This window comes from Bos grunniens, chromosome 3 (genome assembly GCF_055505025.1).
Source record: "Bos grunniens cultivar Pamir isolate PY7600 chromosome 3, Bosgru_T2T1.0, whole genome shotgun sequence".
NCBI classification, from domain to species: domain Eukaryota; kingdom Metazoa; phylum Chordata; class Mammalia; order Artiodactyla; family Bovidae; genus Bos; species Bos grunniens.
This window is the reverse complement of record NC_141167.1, coordinates 32,315,704-32,338,296: the sequence shown is the minus strand read 5'-3', so window position 1 is coordinate 32,338,296 and position 22,593 is coordinate 32,315,704. Positions and strand designations below refer to the sequence as shown.

The following is a 22,593-nucleotide window of genomic DNA, read 5'->3' as shown; positions in this document are numbered from 1 at the left end:
CACCTGGCTCCACTTTGCCTGTTAGACAAATTTAAGCCTAAATCATAGGTTGGGAATGCTTTCCGCGAGTTAACTAGTTCATCTCCCTATTTTTAGGCAAGAACTTTACTCACATGGTTGCAGAGCTCTGTTTTCATAAACATATGTTCAAAGAGTTACTGAGAAGAAGCTGTCTTTTATAACTGTTGTCTTGTTATAAAGTTTCAGAAGAAGTGTCAAGAGCAGAAAAGGACATGAGTATTTATTGAATTCGACCTCCTTATTTTAACAGCTGAGAAAATAAAGTGTTAGAGAAACAGAAGTAGAGCCAGTAGGGTTGTGTGTGTTGGGGGTGGGGTTCAGGGACAGACTTGGACTCAGGATTTTGCTGACAGATTCATTCATTCAAATTATTCATTTAAAAATAGGTACTGACGAAGTCATAGCGACAGAAAGTAGAATGTGGTTTCCAGGTTGGCTGTAAGAATGAGAAGTTAGTGTTTCATGATACTGATGGTCACTTTGGGAAATGGATGGCGGTGAGAGTTGCAGAGCAGTGTGAATGTACTTAATGTCAGAGAACCATGCACTTAATAATGGTTAAAATGTAAATTAAAGTTGTGTATGTTTTTCTATGATAAAAATATGTAAGTACTAAATCCTTACTATATATCAGATACTTTACCTGATTTGGGGATAAAGATGAGAAAAATATTGTTGCTACCACTCTGGAGCGGAAATACACATATCTTTGTATTGTTGTTTAGTTACTCTGTCTTGTTTGACTCTTGTTGCAACTGCATGGACCAGGCTCCTCTGTCCATGGGATTTCCTAGTCAAGAATACTGGAGTGGGTTGCCATTACCTACTCCACGGGATCTTCCCAACCCAAAGATCAAACCTGAGCCTCCTGCATTGCAGGTGGATTCCTTACCCTGAGCCACCAGGGAGGCCTTATATACATATATACATCATGGCAAACTAAAGAATTGTACCATGTGGTAAAGTCCAGGAAGCTTAGTATTTTTATGTAACTTGTAAAAATTAGAATACTTTTTTGCAAAAAAAAAATAGTATAAGTGAACAAACGTCCAGTTTTTTTAATCACTAGTAAATTCACCATTCAAAGGAAAAACTCCTATTAAGATTTTGTTGGATGTACTTCCAGACTTTTTATACACATACATATATGGAGAATCATACTCTTTTCAGAAACAGGATTATATTGAGCATACTATTTGGCGATATGCTATTTTTCATTCATTAGGATGTTTTAAATATATTTCCACAGCAAAAAGTACATACATTCCCAAGATGATTTTTGGCTAGCTGCATATTATTTCATCTTATAGCAAAATGCAGTTACTTCAGCCAGTCAGTTAATGCTCAACACTTCAGACATTTCTAACTTTTCACTCTTCTAAACACTGCAGGGAATATCTCATATCTAAGTCTTTTACCACATCTTACATTATTTATAGATACCCGAATCCCTACAAGAAGAATCATAAGGTCAAAATTTATGCATGTCTTTAATGCTTTGAGATAGCCAGTCTGCCCTTCAGAAAAGTTGCACCAAATCACAGTCCCACAAGTAACAAAAATAACCATAATGGCCAACATTTACAAAGCCCTTGCAATATGTGCCTTGCACTGCGCCAAGCCCTTTACGTGTACCAGACTAACTCATCAGTCTTTCTAACAGGACCATGAGAGAGGCACTCTTTGTCCCATTGTATTAATACGTATATTAGAGAAATCCAGTAGCCCAAGAAAGTATCTGTTTCCCCACACTCGTGTTAACATTGAGTATTACGTTTGTTTTTTTTTTTTTTTCATTCTCGTGGAGAAAAGTGGCATCTCACTTGTATCTGGTATATTTTATTTGAATCAATTTAATATTTTCAACAACTTGTTGGGTTCTGTATCATTCTTTGTATAATATAAAAAGAGAGGGCTCAGAAAGTTAGACATTCCCAAAGCTATGCAGTCAATGATACAGCTTGGATTTGAATTATGCTCTCTCTGGCACCAGTGTTAACATTCTTTCCTCTGTTAGCATGCTACCTCTTTAGCTAGAGTCTGGGATCTTTGGAAATCTGGTCTTGTCCTTGAGTAAAACATTCTAGAAGATTTCAGGATGGGAACTTAGAGAAAAATTCACTCTGACCTGTTCCATTGAGCCTCAGATGATGGGGTGCCTGGGGACTGGTACAGAGGTTGCCTCCAAGCCTTGCTGGCACTGCCATGTAGCAAATGCATCCAAAAATATGTTGAAAAAGAGAAAGGCCTTTATAATGAGCCTGGGCCTCTCTTTGTCTAGTGAGATTTTAACTACTGTAATTGCCTGTAGTGTGAAGTAGTGTATTTTTCATGTATCTATTTTTATTCTGTGTCTATCTGCGTATCTGGTTTTTTGTTTTGCTTTTTTGTTAACTCACTTGAATCCTGGTGGGTATTTTTCCTGTGAATAGTATAGCCTCGGGAAACCACACCCTCTCATACACGCATATACCCACACACAATAATAATATGAAGGCTAAATAGGCTAGAATTTATTCTTTAAAAAAAGCTAATGGTAAAGTCTGAGCAGATGACTTTCTAATCCATACTGTATTTAATTGGCTGTATTGAACCATACTACAAATTAAGTCTTCTCTGTAATTTATTCTGTCAGACAATAACCCTGCAAACAATTTGATACTTCATTTAAACATTGGTAAATGGCTCATGGAAACGCTAAGAAAAAAAATGGTAATCAGAGAAGGAACCCTCTGTTTACAGAATAACTCCTATGTGAAATATCATGAATTAACCTGATTTAGTCACTGAGCATGTATTGAGTGACTACCTTGAGCCCTGTATGTCTTTGGGTAGCTTGGCTCCCCCTTTCTCTCTTTTTTAAATTAGTTATTTATTTATTCTTGGCTGTGTTGGGCCGTCCTTGCTTTCTTGCGCAGGCTTTCTCTAATTGCAGCAAGCGGGGGACTACCCTGTTGTGGTGTGCAGGCTTTTCACTGCAGTGGCTTCTCGTGTTGCAGAATGCAGGCTCTAGGCACCCGAGCTTCAGTAGATGCAGCTCACGGGCCCTAGAGCGCTGACTCAGTAGTTCTGGGGCACAGGCGTGTGGAATCTTCCCAGATCAGGAATCAAACCCATTTCCCATGTGTTGGCAGGCAGATTCTTATCCACTGAGCTACCAGGGAAGTCCCTTTGTTCCTTTTAATTCATGAAACCTTACTTATGAAGTTGCTCAGTCGTGTCCAACTCTTTGTGACCCCATGGACTGTAGCCTACCAGGTTCTACCATCCATGGGATTTTCCAGGCAAGAATACTGGAGTAGGTTGCCATTTCCTTCTCCAGGAGATCTTCCCAACCCAGGAATTGAACCCGGGTCTCCCACATTGTAGGCAGACACTTTACCATCTGAGCCACCAGGGAAACCTTACTTAGCACTTGTTCAAAAGGAACATTATTAGGACCTAGGATAAGGCTGAGGAGAACCTGACATTATCTTTTTTTTTTTTTTTTTTTTTTGAAGAGTTAACATCCCAAAGTAGAAAGAAAACATGTGCACAGATGTTCTCCAGATGTTTTGTTTTCAGGACCTAGAGGCATCTGCCTGCTTCATTCTTTCTGCCTAGAATGCCCTTTCTCTGGTTTTCTGAGGATTTCCCCTTTATCTTTGGAGACTGAGTCCAAGGTCAGCTCCTTTGTCAAATATTCCCTGATGCTCCTGCCCATTTCTCCTCTGCTCCTTTACAACACCTTTAATATCAAGTTTGCCTTATTATATTGTGATTGTTAGGTTCTTTGCCTGCCTGTTCTTTGAGACTGCAAGGGTCTTGAGGAAGGGACCATGTTTTAGTCATTTGGGCAGATGTAGCACTTAGAATGAGACCTAGAATGTATTAGGCACTCAGTAATACAGTTATACAGTGTGAATAACTATATGCATGGACAAATGTGTAACAAAACTAAGAAGGTTGGAGCATCCCAGATAGAAGGAAAAAAGTACAACCCAATGAATTCTAGAGTTGGGAATTATTATTACAGGGAATAGGGGAGTTGAGGACGGTCCCTAGATGAGCATGATGTTGGAGCTAGGCCTTGAAGCATAGGTATACTATAGTTAGGTAGAGTTGATGAAGCATGGTTAGGGTAAGAAGAGGCAGTCAGCAGAGAAAACAATTTACATAATCGCACAGAGGTGGGAAAGTCCAGAACCCAAAGGGGGATGATGACCCCTTCAGATTATTTTTACTCCTGGGAGGAAAGTCAGACTGGGTTGGCAAGGCCGATCTCTGAATTGGCCTTGGAATTCTGTAGCAACAATTTCATCTACAATGAGAGGGTTCAGAATAGGAGGAGTAAATGAAGCAGTAGCAGAAAAATTGGGTGTTCTGGAAGACTCTCTTTTTAAAACCAAATTATCTGCTTTGATTTTTTGGCAGTGCTTTAATACCTAGATTGGGCTTCCCTGGTGGCTCAGATGGTAAAGAATCTGCCTGCAATGCAGGAGACCCTTGTTTGATACCTGGGTCGGGAAGATCCCCTGGAGAAAGAAAATGGCTACCCACTCCAGTATTCTTGCCTGGAGAATCCCATGGACAGAGGAGCCTGGAAGGCTACAGTCCATGAGGTTGCAAAGAGTTGGACATGACTAAGTCACTAATACCTAGATTATGTTTTTCCAAGACAAAAACTCTTTTCCAAAGGAAGGGTGGAAGAAGGTCAACCAGAACCTGCCTTTCTTCCACTCTCTCCCTCTGGCCTAGTATTCTCTGCATCTCCAGAAAAACACGTGATGCCTTGAAACTCCGCACAGAAACACTCTTGGGATGAAATGGTCTTTTGTTTTTTCTGTTACCAAGGACTTCAGCTCCCCTTTCTGGCCTTGGCTGCTCAGCAGATACTGCAGGTGGCAAGCCCCTGAAAGTGCTCCTCCAGACCAGGTGGTCTTGACCTTTTTCTCTGAGATCCTAATAGCTGGCCTTGACCCCAGACCTTCTGACTGGTGACCCTTTCTGACCTTAGTAATCTGCTGGAATCCAGAACATCCTCAGTTTGACCTCCTTCCTCAGTTTCCCTTCCTCATCCTAGCTTATCAGGGATCATGGTTTTGTTGTTGATCTAGGGAGCCAAGAATCTAAGGAAAGGAGACCTTGATTCTAAATGACCTTGTTTCCTTTATTCAATGCTTTTCCATTATGAGTAGGGAGAGTGGGGCCTGGATTAAGTATTGGTCCAGCCAGACACCTTCTGGCCCTCAGTCCTTTCATGAATGAACTCACAGTTAAACTATATGATGTTTACATTTCCTCTGGCTCCACCTGCCTTTGATTTGTGCTGATAAAACCTGCTTGAAGACATGGAGCAATTTGGAGGCTCACAGAACAAGTATTTGCAATGTCCTCTGAGTTGCCAAGATGAATGTGATAATGTGGGATTAGAAGGATTCTAATATATTTGTATTTCCAAGGATCTTTATGACGTTTGCATGGTTAAGGTTGGAGAAAGTAGAGACATAATCCCTATCTGACTGTTCGTTTCCAAATGATTGAGCCAATTTCAGAGCAATCCTTTTTAACACATCATAAAATTAACTATGGGAAAAGATAATGTTACAATATTTTTAAGCCCTTCATGCGCACACACAGCTACACTTTGTGAGGAAATATTAGGTATCATCAGGCATTAAAAATGTTTTGACTTTAAAACACTTAATGAGGATTCACAGATAAATTAAAACATCTCCATCTGCTGTCTTGCATAGTAGGTGATATTTTACCATTGCACAATCATCTCCGAATCTAATTCCACCAGGAAGACTTCTAATCGCAGTTTAATTTTAGAGCAATATTCCACTTGGCAATCAATAAAGTGCTGTCGTCAAACTTTGATTTAATAGGATACGTGGATAACATTCACTGTATTATGCAGAGAAAGAAATACTTGCAGGAAAGAAAGAGAAGGAGGTTGCCTTTGTCTCTCACTTTTCTCTTCTGTGTCCCATTCAAGCTCACAAAAGCCTCTAAATCAATACCGCCTTGTTTCGTGAATATAAATCTCATCAATTTTACATCATTAACACCATGGAAAAGCTACTGCTCTCTGAGCAGTTTTTCCCTGCTAAATAAGTATGCCCTCTTAAGAAAGCAGGAACAAATGGATCCTGGTCATTGTACTAATAAACACTTGCTTCTTCCCCAACTTTGTGTCAAAATCTACTAAAATTATAAAGTTGTCTTATGGCCATTTAAGGGGCTAGGGTGACCAAGCAGTGATACCACCCTCCATGCATCATGTGTAGTTGACACTGGGCAACCTAGACAGGCATGAAACCCACAGGAAGCATCTTAAGAGTGAGAAAGAGGTGAGCGAATGGCTGGCCTCTGGAAGGTAAAGCTGCAGCAGCAAATTCTGCTGCAGAAATGATTCCTAAGGTCAGAAGCCTGAAAAGATGGCAACAGGCCGGGAATGGACGTTTTTGAAGGTCAGGGCCAGCAATCCAGAACTAAGTAATGGTCATCATAAGAGGCAGGCGCCACTGTCCTGAGAGGCTGGCTGTGTGATGTGAGATCTAGATGACTAAAGGATCTGGGAAGATGGAAGGAGACCTGGGAGAAAGTCTACTTCAGTGGTTCTTAATATTTTCATAATCAAATTCTTCTCGTGTTAAATTTCTCCTTCCCTTCAGATTCAGTAACATAGGAGACTTTGTTCAGTAAAATGCATTTATACTCATTTACTTTCCGATTTGGATTATTTGAATCCATCACTGATTGCCAAAGAGGATCTGCTCCAAGGTGAGCTAAGGGGTACAACAGTAACCAGATATAATTCTAAATAAACTCAGCATTTTTATTTGTGTGCACAATAAAAGAAGTCATCTTATTAGGAATAATTATAAATTTCTGTTTAGCTTTTTGAAATGTTGAAAATTGCCTGGGACCTCTTTTCATTATTTTTAATGATCCCTATAGATCCAGGACTTTGGGTTAAGAGCCATTGATCTGGTTCAAAGTTCTCCTTTAATAGAGGAATAAACAGAGATCCAGAGAGATACAGTGAGTGCCTTGTGTTCACATATAGTGGCTAGAATTCAAGCTTCTTAGCACCCAGTATAATGAAAAGGTCCTTTGTAAGGACTTGAAACACATCATATAATGTCTGCTGCTGCTGCTAAGCCGCTGCAGTCATGTCTGACTCTGTGCGACCCCACAGACGACAGCCCACCAGGCTCCCCCGTTCCTGGGATTCTCCAGGCAAGATCACTGGAGTGGGTTGCCATTTCCTTCTCCAATGCATGAAAGTGAAAAATGAAAGTGAAGTCGCTCAGTTGTGTCCGACCCTCAGCAACCCCATGGACTGCAGCCTTCCAGGCTCCTCCGTCCATGGGATTTTCCAGGCAAGAGTACTGGAGTCGGGTGCCATCACCTTCTCCATATAATGCCTAGATACATATATAAACCTTTACAGAGTACTGTTTAATGAGGATTATTTTAGGTACATTTAATCTAGAAAAATGACCGTAAAGATCACCATCGTTTAACAGGATGGGGGATATTGCTTGTTGAAGTTTAGTTAACAAGGGCAGGAAGGTCAGTTTCAAATGATGTTTGAATTACTGATCAGCAGTCCCAATTTAGTTCAACAACTATGGGTCAGGCACAGCACTCGGTACTAGGATGACGAAGATGAAGACAGAGTCAGGTGGGGAAGACCAGGATTTAGGAAAGTGTATCAGAGAAGGAAGATCTATGAAAGCAGGAGCCCAGGGAGCTGTGTGTGAGGAATCCTTTGGGAGTTCCAGTATCGCTAGACTGAAGTTCTGGGAAACACAGAAGAGGGAGGAATCTCCTCTGCAGGGAAAGAAAGGGCAAGCCTTGTTCAGGGGATTTCACAAGGTGATGTGATTTCAAATAGGCTTTTCAAGAGGAATAGAATTCAGGCAGGTGGGTAAAAGAACAGGTCTTGCAGACAAGGGGACCAGCACACGAAAAACCTCAGAGGTGTGGGTCTAACCCAATTGGTGACCTGGGACAAAACAAAGAAGGGTGTTTGATCCTCAAGTCAGTCTTGTCACTGCCACCTGTTGGAAAATTGTCATGACCATGCACATCTGTGGTTCTCTGAATGCAGAGGGCGCCCCTGGTCATGGTACAGTGTACGCCGTCCAGCAGGACAAGCAAAGGCCCTGGTTATGTGAGTGTACTAGGTATCAGTGCAGAACTTAGACTGGGCTGTGGCATGAGGAAAGATGTAGAAGGAGCCTATACTGCTGAGTGAGGCTGACTGGGCTCGGCAAGCAGAAGAAAGAGCCACCATCACAGATGCTCACTCAGCATCTGAACAGTCCTGTTTATCTCTCTGGTCACAGCATCAAGACCATGGAAGGAAGCCTCCATTTCTCAAGGGCAGGCACAGCTCTTTTTTTCCTTCCATCTGGACCAAACAGCTTTTCCAAAGCCCTCTGGGCTTGTTCACACGTAGCGGAAACACATCTCTTATTGATCAACAGCTCGGAGGGAAAGTCCCCTGAAATAGGCTCTTCTTTTTGTCTCTCACAGGCCCTTCAGCATCATCATGCTGTTCACGAAATTTCCTACATCGCAAAGGACATCACAGATCACCGGGCCTTCGGATACGTTTGCGGGAAGGAAGGGAATCACAGATTTGTGGCCATAAAAACAGCCCAGGCGGTGAGTAGCCCCCTTCCAAGGAGGATGCTTTTCCTTGTACCTTTTCTGGGATAACACAGTCACACCATTAGTCTTCGGGGGCCCATTGTGACATGTGACTCAGCGATGCTGACACTCAGCTTCCCATCTAGAAAAGATAAACAGCCTCAGAGCAAAGAAACAGGCTCACGCCCATCCAGTTGTGGTGGTGTTGCTTTTTCTAATGGGTATTTCGTGATGACTAATTATTTTCCTTTCTGATTAAGCTGGATGGAGGCACACTATACAAATAAGTTTCCTTGTGTTGCTAGCCTCATTTAAAAAGAAAATAAGAGAAAACAAATAGCTGTTTTGCATAAGGCCTACCCTAATTTTATTGTATTCGAAATTACTAATAAATAAAAGCAGTGCCTTTTATGCTTATGATTATTATGAATTTGCAAATATAATTAGTTGAAGAAATGAACTTTAGCCTAGATGCAATTTGCTAAACCAATATAACAAGGTAGAATTAATTAAAGATGGAATGCTTTCAGTTTAATAGAAAAAGGAAGGGCTGCGGGTTGTAGCCAGCAAAAACAAAAATTGGTCGCTGCAGCTCAGTAACCATCCTCTTATTCATGTGCTTTACCACCTTTTACTCCAGGCTGAACCTGTTATTCTGGACTTGAGAGATCTCTTTCAACTTATTTATGAATTGAAGCAAAGAGAAGAATTGGAAAAAAAGGCACAAAAGGATAAGCAGTGCGAACAAGCTGTGTATCAGGTATACCTGTGAATTTATCCTGGTACTGGAGACAGCAGGGGCTTAAAATAAACAGATATGAAAACTGACAGTCAAGGCTTCTCCTCCTGCTGCCAAGTAGAAATAAACAAAGATGAAAGGTTCCTGTGTAAATTACAGGCACCGAAAGCATGCCATTAGAAATGATCCCTATTCTCTGAGATTCTAGACATATGAGAGAAAGTGAAGTCTTAAAACTGGGGAAGATTTCAGGGGAGGAGATCTAAGGAAAGTCAATTGCATTTGCTTCTTGTTAACAGTCGGGGTGGGGCGGCTACAAGAGTTTTCATTTTTTTTCCTGCCAATTTTCTGCCTTAATGACCCACCAGCCTGTCCTACCCAGAGCTGGTTTCTTCACTGTCCTGTAATTTCTGAATACAGTCTCACATCTCTCGCTTTATATTCTCTGCTTTTCATCCTCCCTTCCCTCACTCTGCTGTAGACAATTCTGGAAGAGGACGTTGAAGATCCTGTATACCAGGTAATTTTGGAAACTAGTCGGGGTTGAGGGTCAGGAAAGGCCTGGGCCTGTGGTAAAGGCATTTTGTCTCCACTGGCTGCAGAGCCTGGAGAAGGACCAAGATTATTTCTGAGGATGAGGCCTGCCAAGCCCTCCAGGAGCAAATTTCCATAAAAACTAACAGAAGTTTGGCCGGCATCAGTAGCATGGGATTTAGAAATAGGCTTCTCCCTTCTTGCCCCTGCTTCAGCCTTCTCAGCAATCTGTATAAGTTTGATCCTAGAGCTGAATGTTTGCAAGAGTCCCTTGAATATTCTGAGTTCATTAGAGAGACTGAATAATGAGGTGGCTTCAGTGAGTTAAGAACCAGAGATGGGGCCTGACATTTTGGCAACATTTGAACACACATCCAAAGGATGGTTTGTGAGCTGGGGAAAGGACTGTGAGGAGAAGTCTTTCTGGCCCCTGATTGTCCAGGCTGCCCCCCTGACTCCCTGGCTCATGCCAGAGGGGCTTTTGTGAGTGGGGGAACAGGAGATCCCCCAGACGTGCCTGCCCGTAGCTTTCTCTGTACTTTCTTCAGGGTTGCAGCCTAAGTGTGGGTAGAGATGGCTTCCCTTGGGTTCAAGTATATGCTCTGTTTTAACAGATGCAGATGAGAGAGGAGGCCTCTCCCACTCTGTGCTTATTCCCAAGGAGAGAGAGCAGCCAAACATTTGACTTATGGGACATAAAAGACAATCTGAAATGTACATTTCTAACTGGGACACACATGCGTTCTATATATGTGTGTCACACATGCATTCTGTAGTTTCACAGCATGCATACTTTCGCACGAAAGCTGCCACTGCTATGATGAAAAGAAAATAATATAGATAAGAAATTAATCGAATCTGAATCATTTGAAAGAAAAGTATCTAACATGGATGTAAATAAAAGTCAAAGGTGCATTTGATGCCAGGCTTTGCTTTAGAATACCAGGGGTGTGGATTCGTCTATAGTATGAGCTCAGCCCCTGGCTCATGGGCTCGGAGAGTGAAGAACATAGTCCTTCTTGAAATGGCCCAGTCTTTTAGAGTCTGAAACGTGTATATCGAAAATTTGACTTCAGTATTTAAAACTGAGAATGTAAAGTAAGGTGATATGTATGAGATGAAGGCGTTTGTGGCTTCTGAGCACATCAGGATTGGCTTAGGACTGTGGGCCTTAGGGAGCAAAGGGGAGAGACCGCTGAAACCCAGAGCTGGCAAAGTTGGGGTCCCAGGAGACATCATCCCCACACAGCAGTCCCCGCACAGGCAGACACTACTAAGATCAGTGCCACTGAAGGAAGGGGTTATATCTCCAGAAAGGTCTGCAGCGCCTACGCAGTCCTGACTAAAAGGCTGACCATCGGACCATGGCAATTTTCCTTAGAAGAGGCAGGAATGTGCCAGGCCACGTGGAATGTCAGTAATGTCTCTTCAGGGTGTTTTCTCTTGTGCCTGTGTCTTTAATGCTTACTACAATTTGTATCCTGAATTCCAAATGCTTTTTTTTTTCCTCTTTCATTTTCCCCTTAACTTTTCCTCTCTGGCGGCTGCTGTCATAGTACATTGTGTTTGAGGCTGGACACGAGCCAATCCGTGATCCCGAAACGGAAGAAAACATTTATCAGGTATAAATCACTTTCCTCTCCTTCCTTCGCACCGCCACCAGTGAACGCACAGAAGGGGCTGAGCCACCAGGGGCTCTCTTCTCACTCCCAGCCTCCACCTTGCTCTGTTGGTCATTCTGGGCTTGTTAAAATACCTCTGTGTGAATTGGCTCCTAGTTCCCTGCTGTTTACCAGTAGTTTTCATGCTTGATCATTGACATGTTTAATGGCCAACTGGGTAGAATATTTTAATTTTTAATGGATCTTAACTATTTTCAGTTGACACAGAAATCAAACATTCCATTTTACTAAATTAATCCTTTGGAGGGTTGTTGTTCAGAATATGAGGGTCCTTCATTTCTCAAAACAATGTGCTGTTGAATTCCCTTAAAAAGTCAATTGCATCGCTGAAAATGAAGGCCAAATTCAAAAATGCTGTTTGGAGACAACAGTGGGAATATTAACTGAATGAAAGAAAGTTGAGCTAAAGGTTTTACCCCTTCTGAAGGGAAGGTAGATTAATATTCTTAAAAATGTCTGCTTATGTGAAGAAGCCTAAACACGTGTTTTTTTTTTTAATTTATATTACCAAAGTATAATTGATTTACAATGTTGTGTTAATTTCTGCTATACAGCATGATGATTCATTTATACATGTATATGCCTTCTTTCTCATACTTTTCTATGATGGTTTATCACAGGATATGGAACATAGCTCCTTGTGCGTTACACAGTAGGACCTTGCTGTTTATCCATTCTATAGATAACAGTTTGCATCTGTTAATCCCAAACTCCCAATCCCTTACCCCCTACCCCTCTCCCTTGGCAACCACAAGTCTGCTGTACACTTTTAAACTCGTTAATTCTCCTAAATATGCTGTAAAGTAGGTATTTTAATCCCACTTTTTCAAGGGGAGACTGAGGCTCTGAGAGGTTTAGTAGCTTCCTCAAGGCTGTACAGCTGTTAAGAGCTGGGACCAAACCCACACTGCTTCCCCTGTGCTTTCCCACCAAAGAATCTGTGTAATTACAGCACAGCCACACATCAAACAAATGTGACAACCTCCAGTTTTTCATTAATTAGAATTTTATCCCTAATTTGAAATATAAACATTATGGAAGCAGGAAAAATTTTAATGTATTTAAATAAGTGATTTTAATTTTCTTAATTTACTCAGTTGTGTGGTCTGTTATTCTGCCTTGGGCATGCATTACTTGTGTAATAAAAGTAAAACATATTTTCAGTTTTCATCAAATGCACAGAATTCTAAATGACTAAAGTATGTTAGTTCTACCAGCACCTCAATTTAACCAGCCCTTGGAGAAGGAAATGGCAGCCCACTCCAGTGTTCTTGCCTGGAGAATCCCATGGACGGAGAAGCCTGTTAGGCTGCAGTCCATGGGGTCACACACAGTCGGACACGACTGAAGCGACTTAGCAGCAGGGGGTAAAGATCTATTTCTATGCACAGGTTCCATCTGGGTTCAAGTGCAAGCTTGCTCTTTGAAAAGTTGTCTAAAATCATCACTTACCAAGTTTCTGTCTTGGTAGAAGACAGAAACGTTGCATATCTGTCCTCAGTGTCAAATTTTAAAGTCCAACATTGCTGTGTCTCAGGATTGTTACTGAACCAAACTTGGGTCCACAGACAAATCTACTGACACCGGCTTGTGGTGAAGGAAAGAGCAGAGTTTATTGCAGGGTGCCAAGCAAGGAGCCCAGGGCTGCTAGTACTCAAAACACCCGAACTCCCTTCAGGAAAGCATTTTAAAGGTCAAGTGAGGGAAGAGAGTTGCAGGGTATGTGATCAGCTTGTGTACAACTCTCTGGCTAATCATTTGGTAACAGGATGGTGTCACAGTATTGTTCCTTAGGCATCAGTAGGTCTGGGCGCTACATGCTCATGGGCATCAAGTAGTTAATTTCTTCAATTTGTTGGCGGTTTTAGCATCTGCAGAACAGCTCAGGAAATGTGCATCAGATCCTATTGTCTAGGTACTTCCAGAAGATATGAGGCAGGAGCCCGTTCTGGGAAGGCCCCATAGGGTCCTGCTCAGTTACAGTGTGATGCCAGAGGAACCACTAACCAGTCATCTGATGAAGAGAGAGAACCTTTTAAAATAAAATTAGATTTTTCCAATATAAGAAGTTCTTAAATTTAGACTTATCTGTAGTTGGCAGGGCTTCTTTTGTGCCCTGTCGGGGTCTCTGGGCGGCCATCTAGTGTACTAGGAAGGACTGACTTTGGCAAGCAGGGAACTGGGATATATTTCCGACTCTGTCACCAACTACCTTTGGCTAAGGGGTAGCGAGCAAGGCACTTGCCCTCTCTGAGACTCAGTTTCCCCAGTGATAAAGTAGGAGAATAAGTTCTCCCTAAATCACATGTAGGCATGAGAATGAAACAAGATCACAAGGAGACTGTAAAGAAGAGGATTCATCCCAGGTCACACACTGCATCCACAGCCATTAAGCCACCTTGTCAATCCCTTTCCTTCTCTGGGCCTAGGTTTACTTATCTATCGAATGTGCAAATAAGATGGAAGTTTGTCGTGGGCATGGCCCTTTTCTGTTCTTTGCAACTAGTCCCTCAGCATAGGACTGTTAGAGAAGCATGCTACCTTGCTTTACAGAGCAACAAGACTTAGAAGTGCTGTGCATCCGTGTGTGTATATATGTGTATATAGTTTTGGTAACATTTCTCAAACAAGGTCTCTGTGAATGGGGGCTTACATACAGTATCTTCTTACGTCTCATAGCTACCCCAAATGGCTTGAGTCATAATTCCCACTTTACAGATGAGGAAAGAGTGCCGCAGACATAACGCATGTTGCCCAGGCTTACAGAGCTAGCAAGAGGTAGAACCTCCCACTCACTGACTTCTGTGCCTAAATAAGTAAATCCAAGGGCTCTTTTCAGTTCAGAATATCCTTGATGATAAGTTTTACAAGTAGATTCTATATAGGTTTCAAGTCAGTATCTAAAAGTCACCCTTCTGTTAACAGTTCTGACATCCAGGATCTTCCCCTCTGTCCATAATTAATAGGAAGTACCATTTAAGGGAATGACTGTTTTATTGCTTTCTGTTGGAAGGGCCTCTGGTCATCTTTCTCTCTTGTCTTGCCAGGCCACTGGGCCTCATTTTGCTTAACAAGAAATAAGCTCTTGGGCCTGAAGATAGGCTGTGCTTTTAAGGAGCTGCTATTGGGAGCCTCAACATTTTTTAGGGCCTACAAGTGTCCCATATTTATTCTTCCTGAGTAGACTTCAGTGTTTCTTATACTTCAGCTTGGTCAAGGTAGTCTCAGATTTTATTTTATTTTATTTATCCTCTGTTTTCTGGAATGAGGGCCTAAGTTTTAACTGTTTTGCGACCTCAAGTGAAGTACCTAGCTTCTGTGTCTCAATTTCCTGGGCTACAGAATATAGATACTATAGTCTCTGCTTCTAGAAGTGGTATGAATATGTAAAGCAACCAGGACAGCACTTGGTACATAGTAGGTTTTGTGTAAATGTTAGTTCCTTTCACTTCCTAATGCCATCAATATCAGATGCTGCTTGAGATGTCTTATGATGATGCATTAAGTGAGGTAGAACATGACTTGCTCACCTTATCTTGTCAGAGAGCCCAGTGGAAAGCTGCAGCTTCACTTGACTTCGCTATTTATAACTCCAACACAAGGGAGGGAGAGACTCTTGAGTACATGTCACCTCTCTTTGAGGATCAGTAGTCTCATTTTCCAAACTGGATTAATAATAATAATAATTGTCTTTCTATTTGCATGCCTCAGAAAAAATTATTAGTTGTCTTTTTTAAAACAACACAGAACCCCACAGTACAAAGCGTTTTTACCCATCACTTAATTCTGACCCTTCCAACAACTCAGTGAGATGAGAACAGTTGTAATAACTACCATTTTAAATGTAAGAAATTTAAGTCCTTCATACTTAAGTGATGGGCCCAAGGCCAGAGCCTCTGATTTTAAAACCTAGTGTTCCTTCAGACTTTAGCAAGCTTCCAGCATCAGTGAGATCGCAGCTTGCCAAGGGCACATTCTCCAAGTTTGTTCATTCAAAAATCATTTTTAATTACCCAAGATTTGTTACACATTGTTATTTTAAAACGACATGTCTCTAATCCTATGTCATCCAGCCATCAACCTGCCCCTCCACACTATTAATACATTGCTGCACTGAAAGTGTCTTCTGTATGAATGGTCCTTAATGTATAGTTTCTAGAGTAATTTCATTTATTCATTCAATAAATAGTTAGGTATGGAGCACCAGCCTGTGCTGGGTGCATCAGGATGCACAACCAGATAAGGAAACAGGTTCAGAGAACAGTGACTTCTCCAGGGTCATACAGCCTGTGGCAGAGCCAGGATTAGGAACCAGACTTTCCACCTCGTTTTGGTCCAGGACGGTTATCACTCTATACAGCATCATATTACTGAAATGGTCCACAGATGGGACATACCAGTTAGGGGAAGATGAGAGCCAAGACCAAGGCACTGTCTGGTCTTCATCCTCTTAGTGTTTCTGCTGGTTTTTCTGTCTTCAGCACATATGTGGTAAATGTGTGATGCTTAGAAGTTTCTTGTTTAACCGTTATTTACAGATGGGGAAACAAAGGTAATAAAATATCTACTGAGCCCTCAGCAGGCTTATAAATCAGTCGGAATTCAGAGTGACCAGGAAGCTGCAGTGTGATTTGACAACTACTTTGTAAGATAAAGCTCCTTTTACACCCTCCTTCAGTAGCCTGATGACTTTTCCATCTCCCCCAGCGAGACAAGGAGCGCTGATAAGTCAGGGGCCACGTTCATCTTGTTCACCACATTGTCCTAGGGAAAGCACCATGCGCAGACACTTAATAGGTTCCTGGTAACTTTTATTTCTTAATGAAAGAATGCACCGGATGTTATGAGTACAGAGGAATGCTCCACCAGTACTCTAGTGGCGCTCCCAACATGATGTCTTAGCTGAAGTAATTCTTAAAAGACAAACAGGCAGGTTGATATCTCACCCATGGGACAGCCAAGCAGAAAAGCTTTCTCAATTATGCACAGTTTGGGTTTCTCCATCCTACTGCTTCTCCTCCATTTGCAGGCATAATTGAGAGTCAGCTGCGGTTCAACTTACTAAGTGCCCATAGTGAGCAGTGAATTGCAGGGAACAGAAAAACACTGTTCATTTTGCTCAAGCAAGGGTGAGCTGCTAGTAAAAATAAAAGTGAGGGCTTGTAATTTATTGGCCCTTGTTAACAAGGACTCTGTAGGCATTCTTAGAGGGTTCCTTTTGGAGGGAGCTTACTTATCAGGAGCAAAGAAATTACATTCTTCATGGGCTGCCTGCTGCAGGAGTAACTGAAAGTGCATCTTCTGCACAGCCATGCTCACTCAGAGTCCTGTTGTTTTGCAAGGATGTGCACGAGCTTCCAGGAGTATAGAATGAATGTCAGAGGACAAGAAACACCCAAATCTACTGTGGGAATGGTTGGAACAGAGGGGAGCTGCAGCTATTTGTATGATGCAGTAGTTCAAGGCAGACTATACAGGCTGATGCTTCTGGCTTCCCACTCACGGAGATTAAATGAGGATGTATGTGAACATAAATGTTTAGAATAATGCCTGGCACATAGAAAATGCTCTGGCAGTGTTAGCTCATACCGTTAGTGATAAATGTCTTGTTCCATAGCCAGAATAAGATACCTTTGACTCTGATCACTTCCTAGCTATGAAACTTTAGGCAAATTTCCCTAACATCTCTGAGCCTCACTCTCTGCTACTTAAAGTGGAGAATTTAATACTAACTTCTCAGCATTAGTATAAAGATTTTAAGGTAAGTGAGAGAGAAAATGGCAAAGGGACTCCAGGAATAAGCTCAAATTCTTCTCTAAGCTGGTCCAAGCTTAAAAGATAATTTTTCTTAACTAGTCTCCACAATCCTCGATGATATACTTATGTAGCAGACACCTGCTGAAGGACTACTGGCTCTTATGTGCCATGCCTGTTTTTAAGGGGCTTCCCTGGTAGCTCAGCGGTTAAAGCAATGTGCCTGCAATGTGGGAGACCCGGGTTTGATCCCTGGGTTGGGAAGATCCCCTGGAGAAGGAAATGGCAACCCACTCCAGTATTCTTGCCTGGAGAATCCCGTGGACAAAGGAGCCTGGTGGGCTACAGTCCATGGGGTCGCAAAGAGTCGGACATGACTGAGCGACTTCACTTTCACTTTCACTTTGATCAAAAAGAGACCAGTTATCAGACAGAAAACCACTACTGGCTGATCCCTCCATGGAGGGTTTGAGTTAAGCTTTGCTAGTCACTGAGGATGAACTAGTGTCAGAAACTTGAATGTTTCAGAGCAAGGCCCCTGATAGACTCACTTGAAAAGTATTCCACAAGTCCATTGTTATTCATATGTATTTGGGTACATATGTACATAATGTATTAATGGCAAAAGACATTACCGTTCTAACACTTGACAGTATGATGGTGCCAAATAGACTTTTATTATTTACTCTCTTTTGCCTTTGATGTATAACCTAAGCAAGAAGCAGAGCTGAAGTTCCCATTTCAGTGAGGCCCAGAGGAGCTAAGTGACTTGCTTAGGCCTTGACAGTTTACACATGGCCCAGGAAGGCCAGATGGATAAGGAAGAGAAGAGAGGGAGAAAAGTTACAGAGAAGTGTTAGAAAACCATTGGAGAGTTTTTCGATTCTAGTCGCATGCTTTTTCTGCCATGGATGGACCCTTTTCTTACAGAAAAACCTTTGGTGATTATCAGATAGTATGTGAGTGATCCCAGCAGAAGCTGTATTTTGTTTTAGGACCTGGGTATTTGTTGAATTTTAAATAACCTGGATCTCAGATCAGCATGGAGTAGTACTTCAAGCTCAGCTGCAAACTGTTTGTAACAACTTAGGCACCTCCTAGCACCTCCCTGGCATCACTTTTGTCTTTGGTGAGATGATTATTTTTTTCACCACATGATCTCTGAAGTCTCTGCCTTTAGCTTCCTCTGCTGTGGTACTGTGAGGAGTCCGGTGGCAGAGACATCCTGCAAACCTCTGTGGAATGATTCACACCCCCTCTCCTCCTCCAGCTTGCCTGAGAGGAGGAGCCTGGCCTGACGCTTTCATGCTACCAGCAGCTCCTCCTTCTGCTGGAAGTTGGCTGCTCAGGCCTCCGGGGCTGAGTTCACACACGCTTAGCCAGTGGAAGGAAAGCCTGGTTGCTTTGTTCTTCAAAAGCAGAGTACCAGAGTGTTTTGACTGTGTTGAATTTGATTTTTTCGTAGGTTCCCACCAGCCAAAAGAAGGAAGGTGTTTATGATGTGCCAAAAAGTCAACCTGTAAGTGTAAGTACATCTCCTGTCTTCTACTGGGTCCCCACAACCTGGCTTTATACCGAGGCTTGGTCTGCAATCCGAGGAAGGGAGTCCACAATCCGCTCTTATGCATACGGATCACCACCTATATGGCTTTGCTGGGGACAGCATGCTGGGGACTCCTCAGTGGGTGAGGGGAAGGGGGTTAGAGGTGGAAATGATGGGGCTGAGTCTGCATGAAGGTCTGGCTCCCTGAGTGGAAATCTGCTGAATCATGAAAACTCCTATGTCCAAGGGATTCAGAGTCTCCGGTATTTTATGGAAAAAGTCTCCAGCCAAAGACTCCATGATGCCTGGTCAAGCAGGGGCAGTTCTTGGTTCTGGGAAGAGAGCTGTCCACTCAATTTGAAAGTGGTCAAGAAGCTTCAGAAAGACAGAACAAGGGCTGGCCAGAGCCTTTGGAGTGTGTTAAGGGTCCAGTCAGTGATCAGCACACTATAGAAAAGGCCATGTGTTGTATGTAGGCTTGCAGAGAACCGGGGGCCCGCTGCACCTGGACCTCATCTGCTAGGGGGACTCCTGGAAGTCTGAGATACAAAGGAAAATACTCAGTTGTGTGTCACTGCTGGGCTCAGAACCATGTTTGAGACATGTTTCAGTGCAACTGGAGTTGCACTCAGAAGGCGCCTTCTACCTAACCCAGGCAGCCCTGAGGAGCCAGTGCAGGCTTTGAGTGGGGGGACCTGTGACTTTGCCTCAGCTTGTGTAAAAAGAACTGGGGTGTTTAGTCTCTGCTGACTTCATTCAACCATGGGTGGGAGGAGCACCGGTTTTGAAGTCATACTGACCCTCAGGAACCCAGCTGTGGTCCTAACAGAGCTGTTGTGAGGCTAAATGACCTTCTCTGGAACACTGTTATCAGTCCTGGACCCCACACCATGAGAGACATAGAGACAGCCCTGTATGTTTCAAAATAAGATTAATAATGGGGTTTGAAACCCAATTTGGTGAACAAGTAGCAGAAGGACCTGAAAACCTTTGGCCTGGAGAAATGAAACCATGACTATGGAGGTGGGCATCCCTAGGACCATGAAATGGAAGAGGGATTATACTCTTCTGTATCTGCCAACTCTTGGAACTGAGACGGGGGTGGCCCTACAAGAAAGTCATTTCTAACTCCAGCTAAGGGTGGTCTACTGATGGTCAGAACTGCTCAAGGGTGGAACTCTGGCACCTCAGAGAGTAAGCTCTCCATCACTGGAGCTGTACAAGCAGAGCCTTGAAGACCACCTGTCAGAAGGATGATGGGATGAAGGTGGGGAGGGGCAGGGATTCAGACATTGAATGGCCAGAGGGGCAAGCCTTTGATACCCTTTCCAAACCTGAGTTTCTGGATTCCTCCAATCAGGAGTCTTTCTGGCCCCTTCTTACCCTCCCCTGGCTCCACTCCCCTTTTTCCTAGTGAACTTTCTTTCTGACTTATTTCCATTTCTCTACCCACTCTTCCAGTATCTTGAAACCATCCTATCCCACCTAAAGACGGCTTCCAAAACTCAATGCATGTTAGTTTTAATAAGAAGACATATCTGAGTACTAGCCCCTTTAAAAACACCGAGTGTAGAAACAGTAGAAGGCATGCAGTGTAGGGCCGTTCAGAAAAAGCAGTTTTTCTCTCAAAGGCCTTTGCATTTAATCAAGCCTGCTTGTCACCAAGACACCGGTCTGCTCTTCGTGTTTCAATTTGGTCCAGCCCCCATCGCACAGCTCCCTCCAATTCAATTTGTGCCTAGATTGCCTTACTTGCCCCTAACAGGCTTAGATACGTGAGGAAACATGCTCCATTTGCTGCCTTTGGTTTTTGTGAATTTATTAACCAGCCTGGCCACACCACCTCCATGCTTAGTAGCTCCAAAAAAAGAAAAAGAAAATCCAGACTCTCAACCTGACATACACGGCACTCGGGTCCCAGCCTCTGCTGTATCTTTGGCCTGCCTCATCCTGGTCCAGCTCCACTGGACTCCTCAGCTTCCCCAAGCAGTCATACCTTCCCCACCCTCCCTGAAGCCCTCCCCCAACATCCTGCCTTGTGTTTAGGGGAGTCTTTCTTGATTCTTCCAACAGCGTCAGCACATCGCCCCTGCATTTGTGCCTCCACACCTGTCATTCCTCCAGGAGTAGACCACACAGTGTTGGAATCCTTCTTCCTCAGGAGCTTCTGGGAGCTTCCTGGGGTCCTTGTGTTACTAGAAGCAAGCCCAGGGCTTGGTTCTTTGCAGCCAGATACAACACGGCTACTCTAGGGATAGTTAATAGATATATGGATCCTTTTTCCTTGTAGAAGGGATTTATGAAAATTCTTGCTATTTTTTTTAATGAGAATTTCCTGTTTCTCTGATTCTAAATAGTCATTGAGGACATATGCTAAGGTTTTGCTTCCAGAATGTCGGGGCTGCCTGAATGCCCCACAGTGGCTTCCCACCTATTATTACCACTGACTCTCAGAAGCATCTGATGATGATAATGGCTTTTCCATGAACTATCTCAGTATTTCTAAAAATCTGAGAGAGGGAGAAAGTGCAAAGCATAGTCTCAAGTTAGAGGCAGATGGATGCACCTGGAATCTCAACTCCTGTCTATCGTTACTGCCTGTAAGCCTTGTGATAGGTCTCCTTGCCTCTGAGGCACAGTGTTCTCATCTTCCAAAAGAAATGACTGATACTAAGTTGCAAGGTGATTTTGAGGATAAAATAGTCTGTGTATTGGAAAGTTGTTCCCATCTGCCTAAACCTCCCGGAGATGTCTTATGTATCCTGTGTCTCCCTTGCTCTGACATCTTCCCTTGCCCCAGGCTTCTCCTCAAAGCCCCTCCTCTCTGCCAAGTGCCTTTCCCCAGGATATATCTATGCTCTGAGAATCCCTGCCATACTGTCGCTGTTCACACCTTCACCACCTGCTCCTTACCCAGAAACACAAACCAAGGACAACCAGGCATCTTCCAAGGGAATCTGGGGGATCCTACAAGTTTCCCACAAGAAGGGAGACTGCCCATTGGTCTGTTAGTCTGGGGACCACCTGGTTTCTTCTTCCTTGGGACAGATCTGCACAGAGTCCTAATAAAGGACTCAGCTTGGTGCTGTCATTGAGGAAAACCACCAACCAGGCCAGAAATATACAACCACCTGATCTTCAGAGTCAAATCTGGGTATGGCTCTCATCCTGACCACCTATTAAGGGTCCTTGAGTAGCTTTTTGTATCTCTAAGCCTCAGTGTCATCATCTGTACAAAGAAAGTAGTGTCTGTCTTGTAGCTTTGTTTGACAGATTAAAGATTTATGTAAAACCTTTAATAGAGGACATGGAGTAGATTAAATGAGAACATTTCCACTTGTTGCTGAAACAAGCAATGCACCAGCCAACAGTTCTCACAGAGCTGAGGATTGCCAAGTATTCTAAGTGACAGCCCAACTCCACCAGGAAGCCTTCCTTGCCCCAGAGTAATCAGCCTCTCTGGGATACCTCTGTCCTTCTCTTTGTGATGATCATAAAGGATTATTTTCTCTTAATGTATCCACTGAGCCATTGGACCTTGGGTTCCTTAAAAGCCTGGCTTTCGGGTTAATGATAGCACTTACCTTAGAGTTTTTGCTAGAGACTGCTGCTGCTGCAAACCCCACTCCACTACTCTTGCCTGGAAAATCCCATGGACGGAGGAGCCTGGT

General features: G+C 43.0%; 1 protein-coding gene across 50 annotated transcripts in view; it reads left to right on the top strand.

Annotated features, from left to right (window-relative positions):
- Positions 1 to 22,593, top strand: part of DAB1 (DAB adaptor protein 1) — a 1,332,660-nt gene that overhangs the window by 1,247,755 nt on the left and 62,312 nt on the right. For 30 of the 50 annotated variants that reach the window (XR_015160070.1, XR_015160100.1, XR_015160083.1 and 27 more), the window contains 5 exons: positions 8,554 to 8,685; positions 9,311 to 9,430; positions 9,891 to 9,929; positions 11,500 to 11,565; positions 18,845 to 18,904. Coding sequence is in view for 17 of the 50 variants with exons in the window: in XM_086390200.1 (XP_086246326.1) it covers positions 8,554 to 8,685; positions 9,311 to 9,430; positions 9,891 to 9,929; positions 11,500 to 11,565; positions 18,845 to 18,904 (417 nt within the window). In the remaining 33 variants the exon portion in view is untranslated. Of the gene's footprint in view, positions 1 to 8,553; positions 8,686 to 9,310; positions 9,431 to 9,890; positions 9,930 to 11,499; positions 11,566 to 18,328; positions 18,509 to 18,844; positions 18,905 to 22,593 lie in introns of those variants that run through there. The other 20 variants (XR_015160096.1, XR_015160084.1, XR_015160087.1 and 17 more) reach the window with 4 other exon arrangements.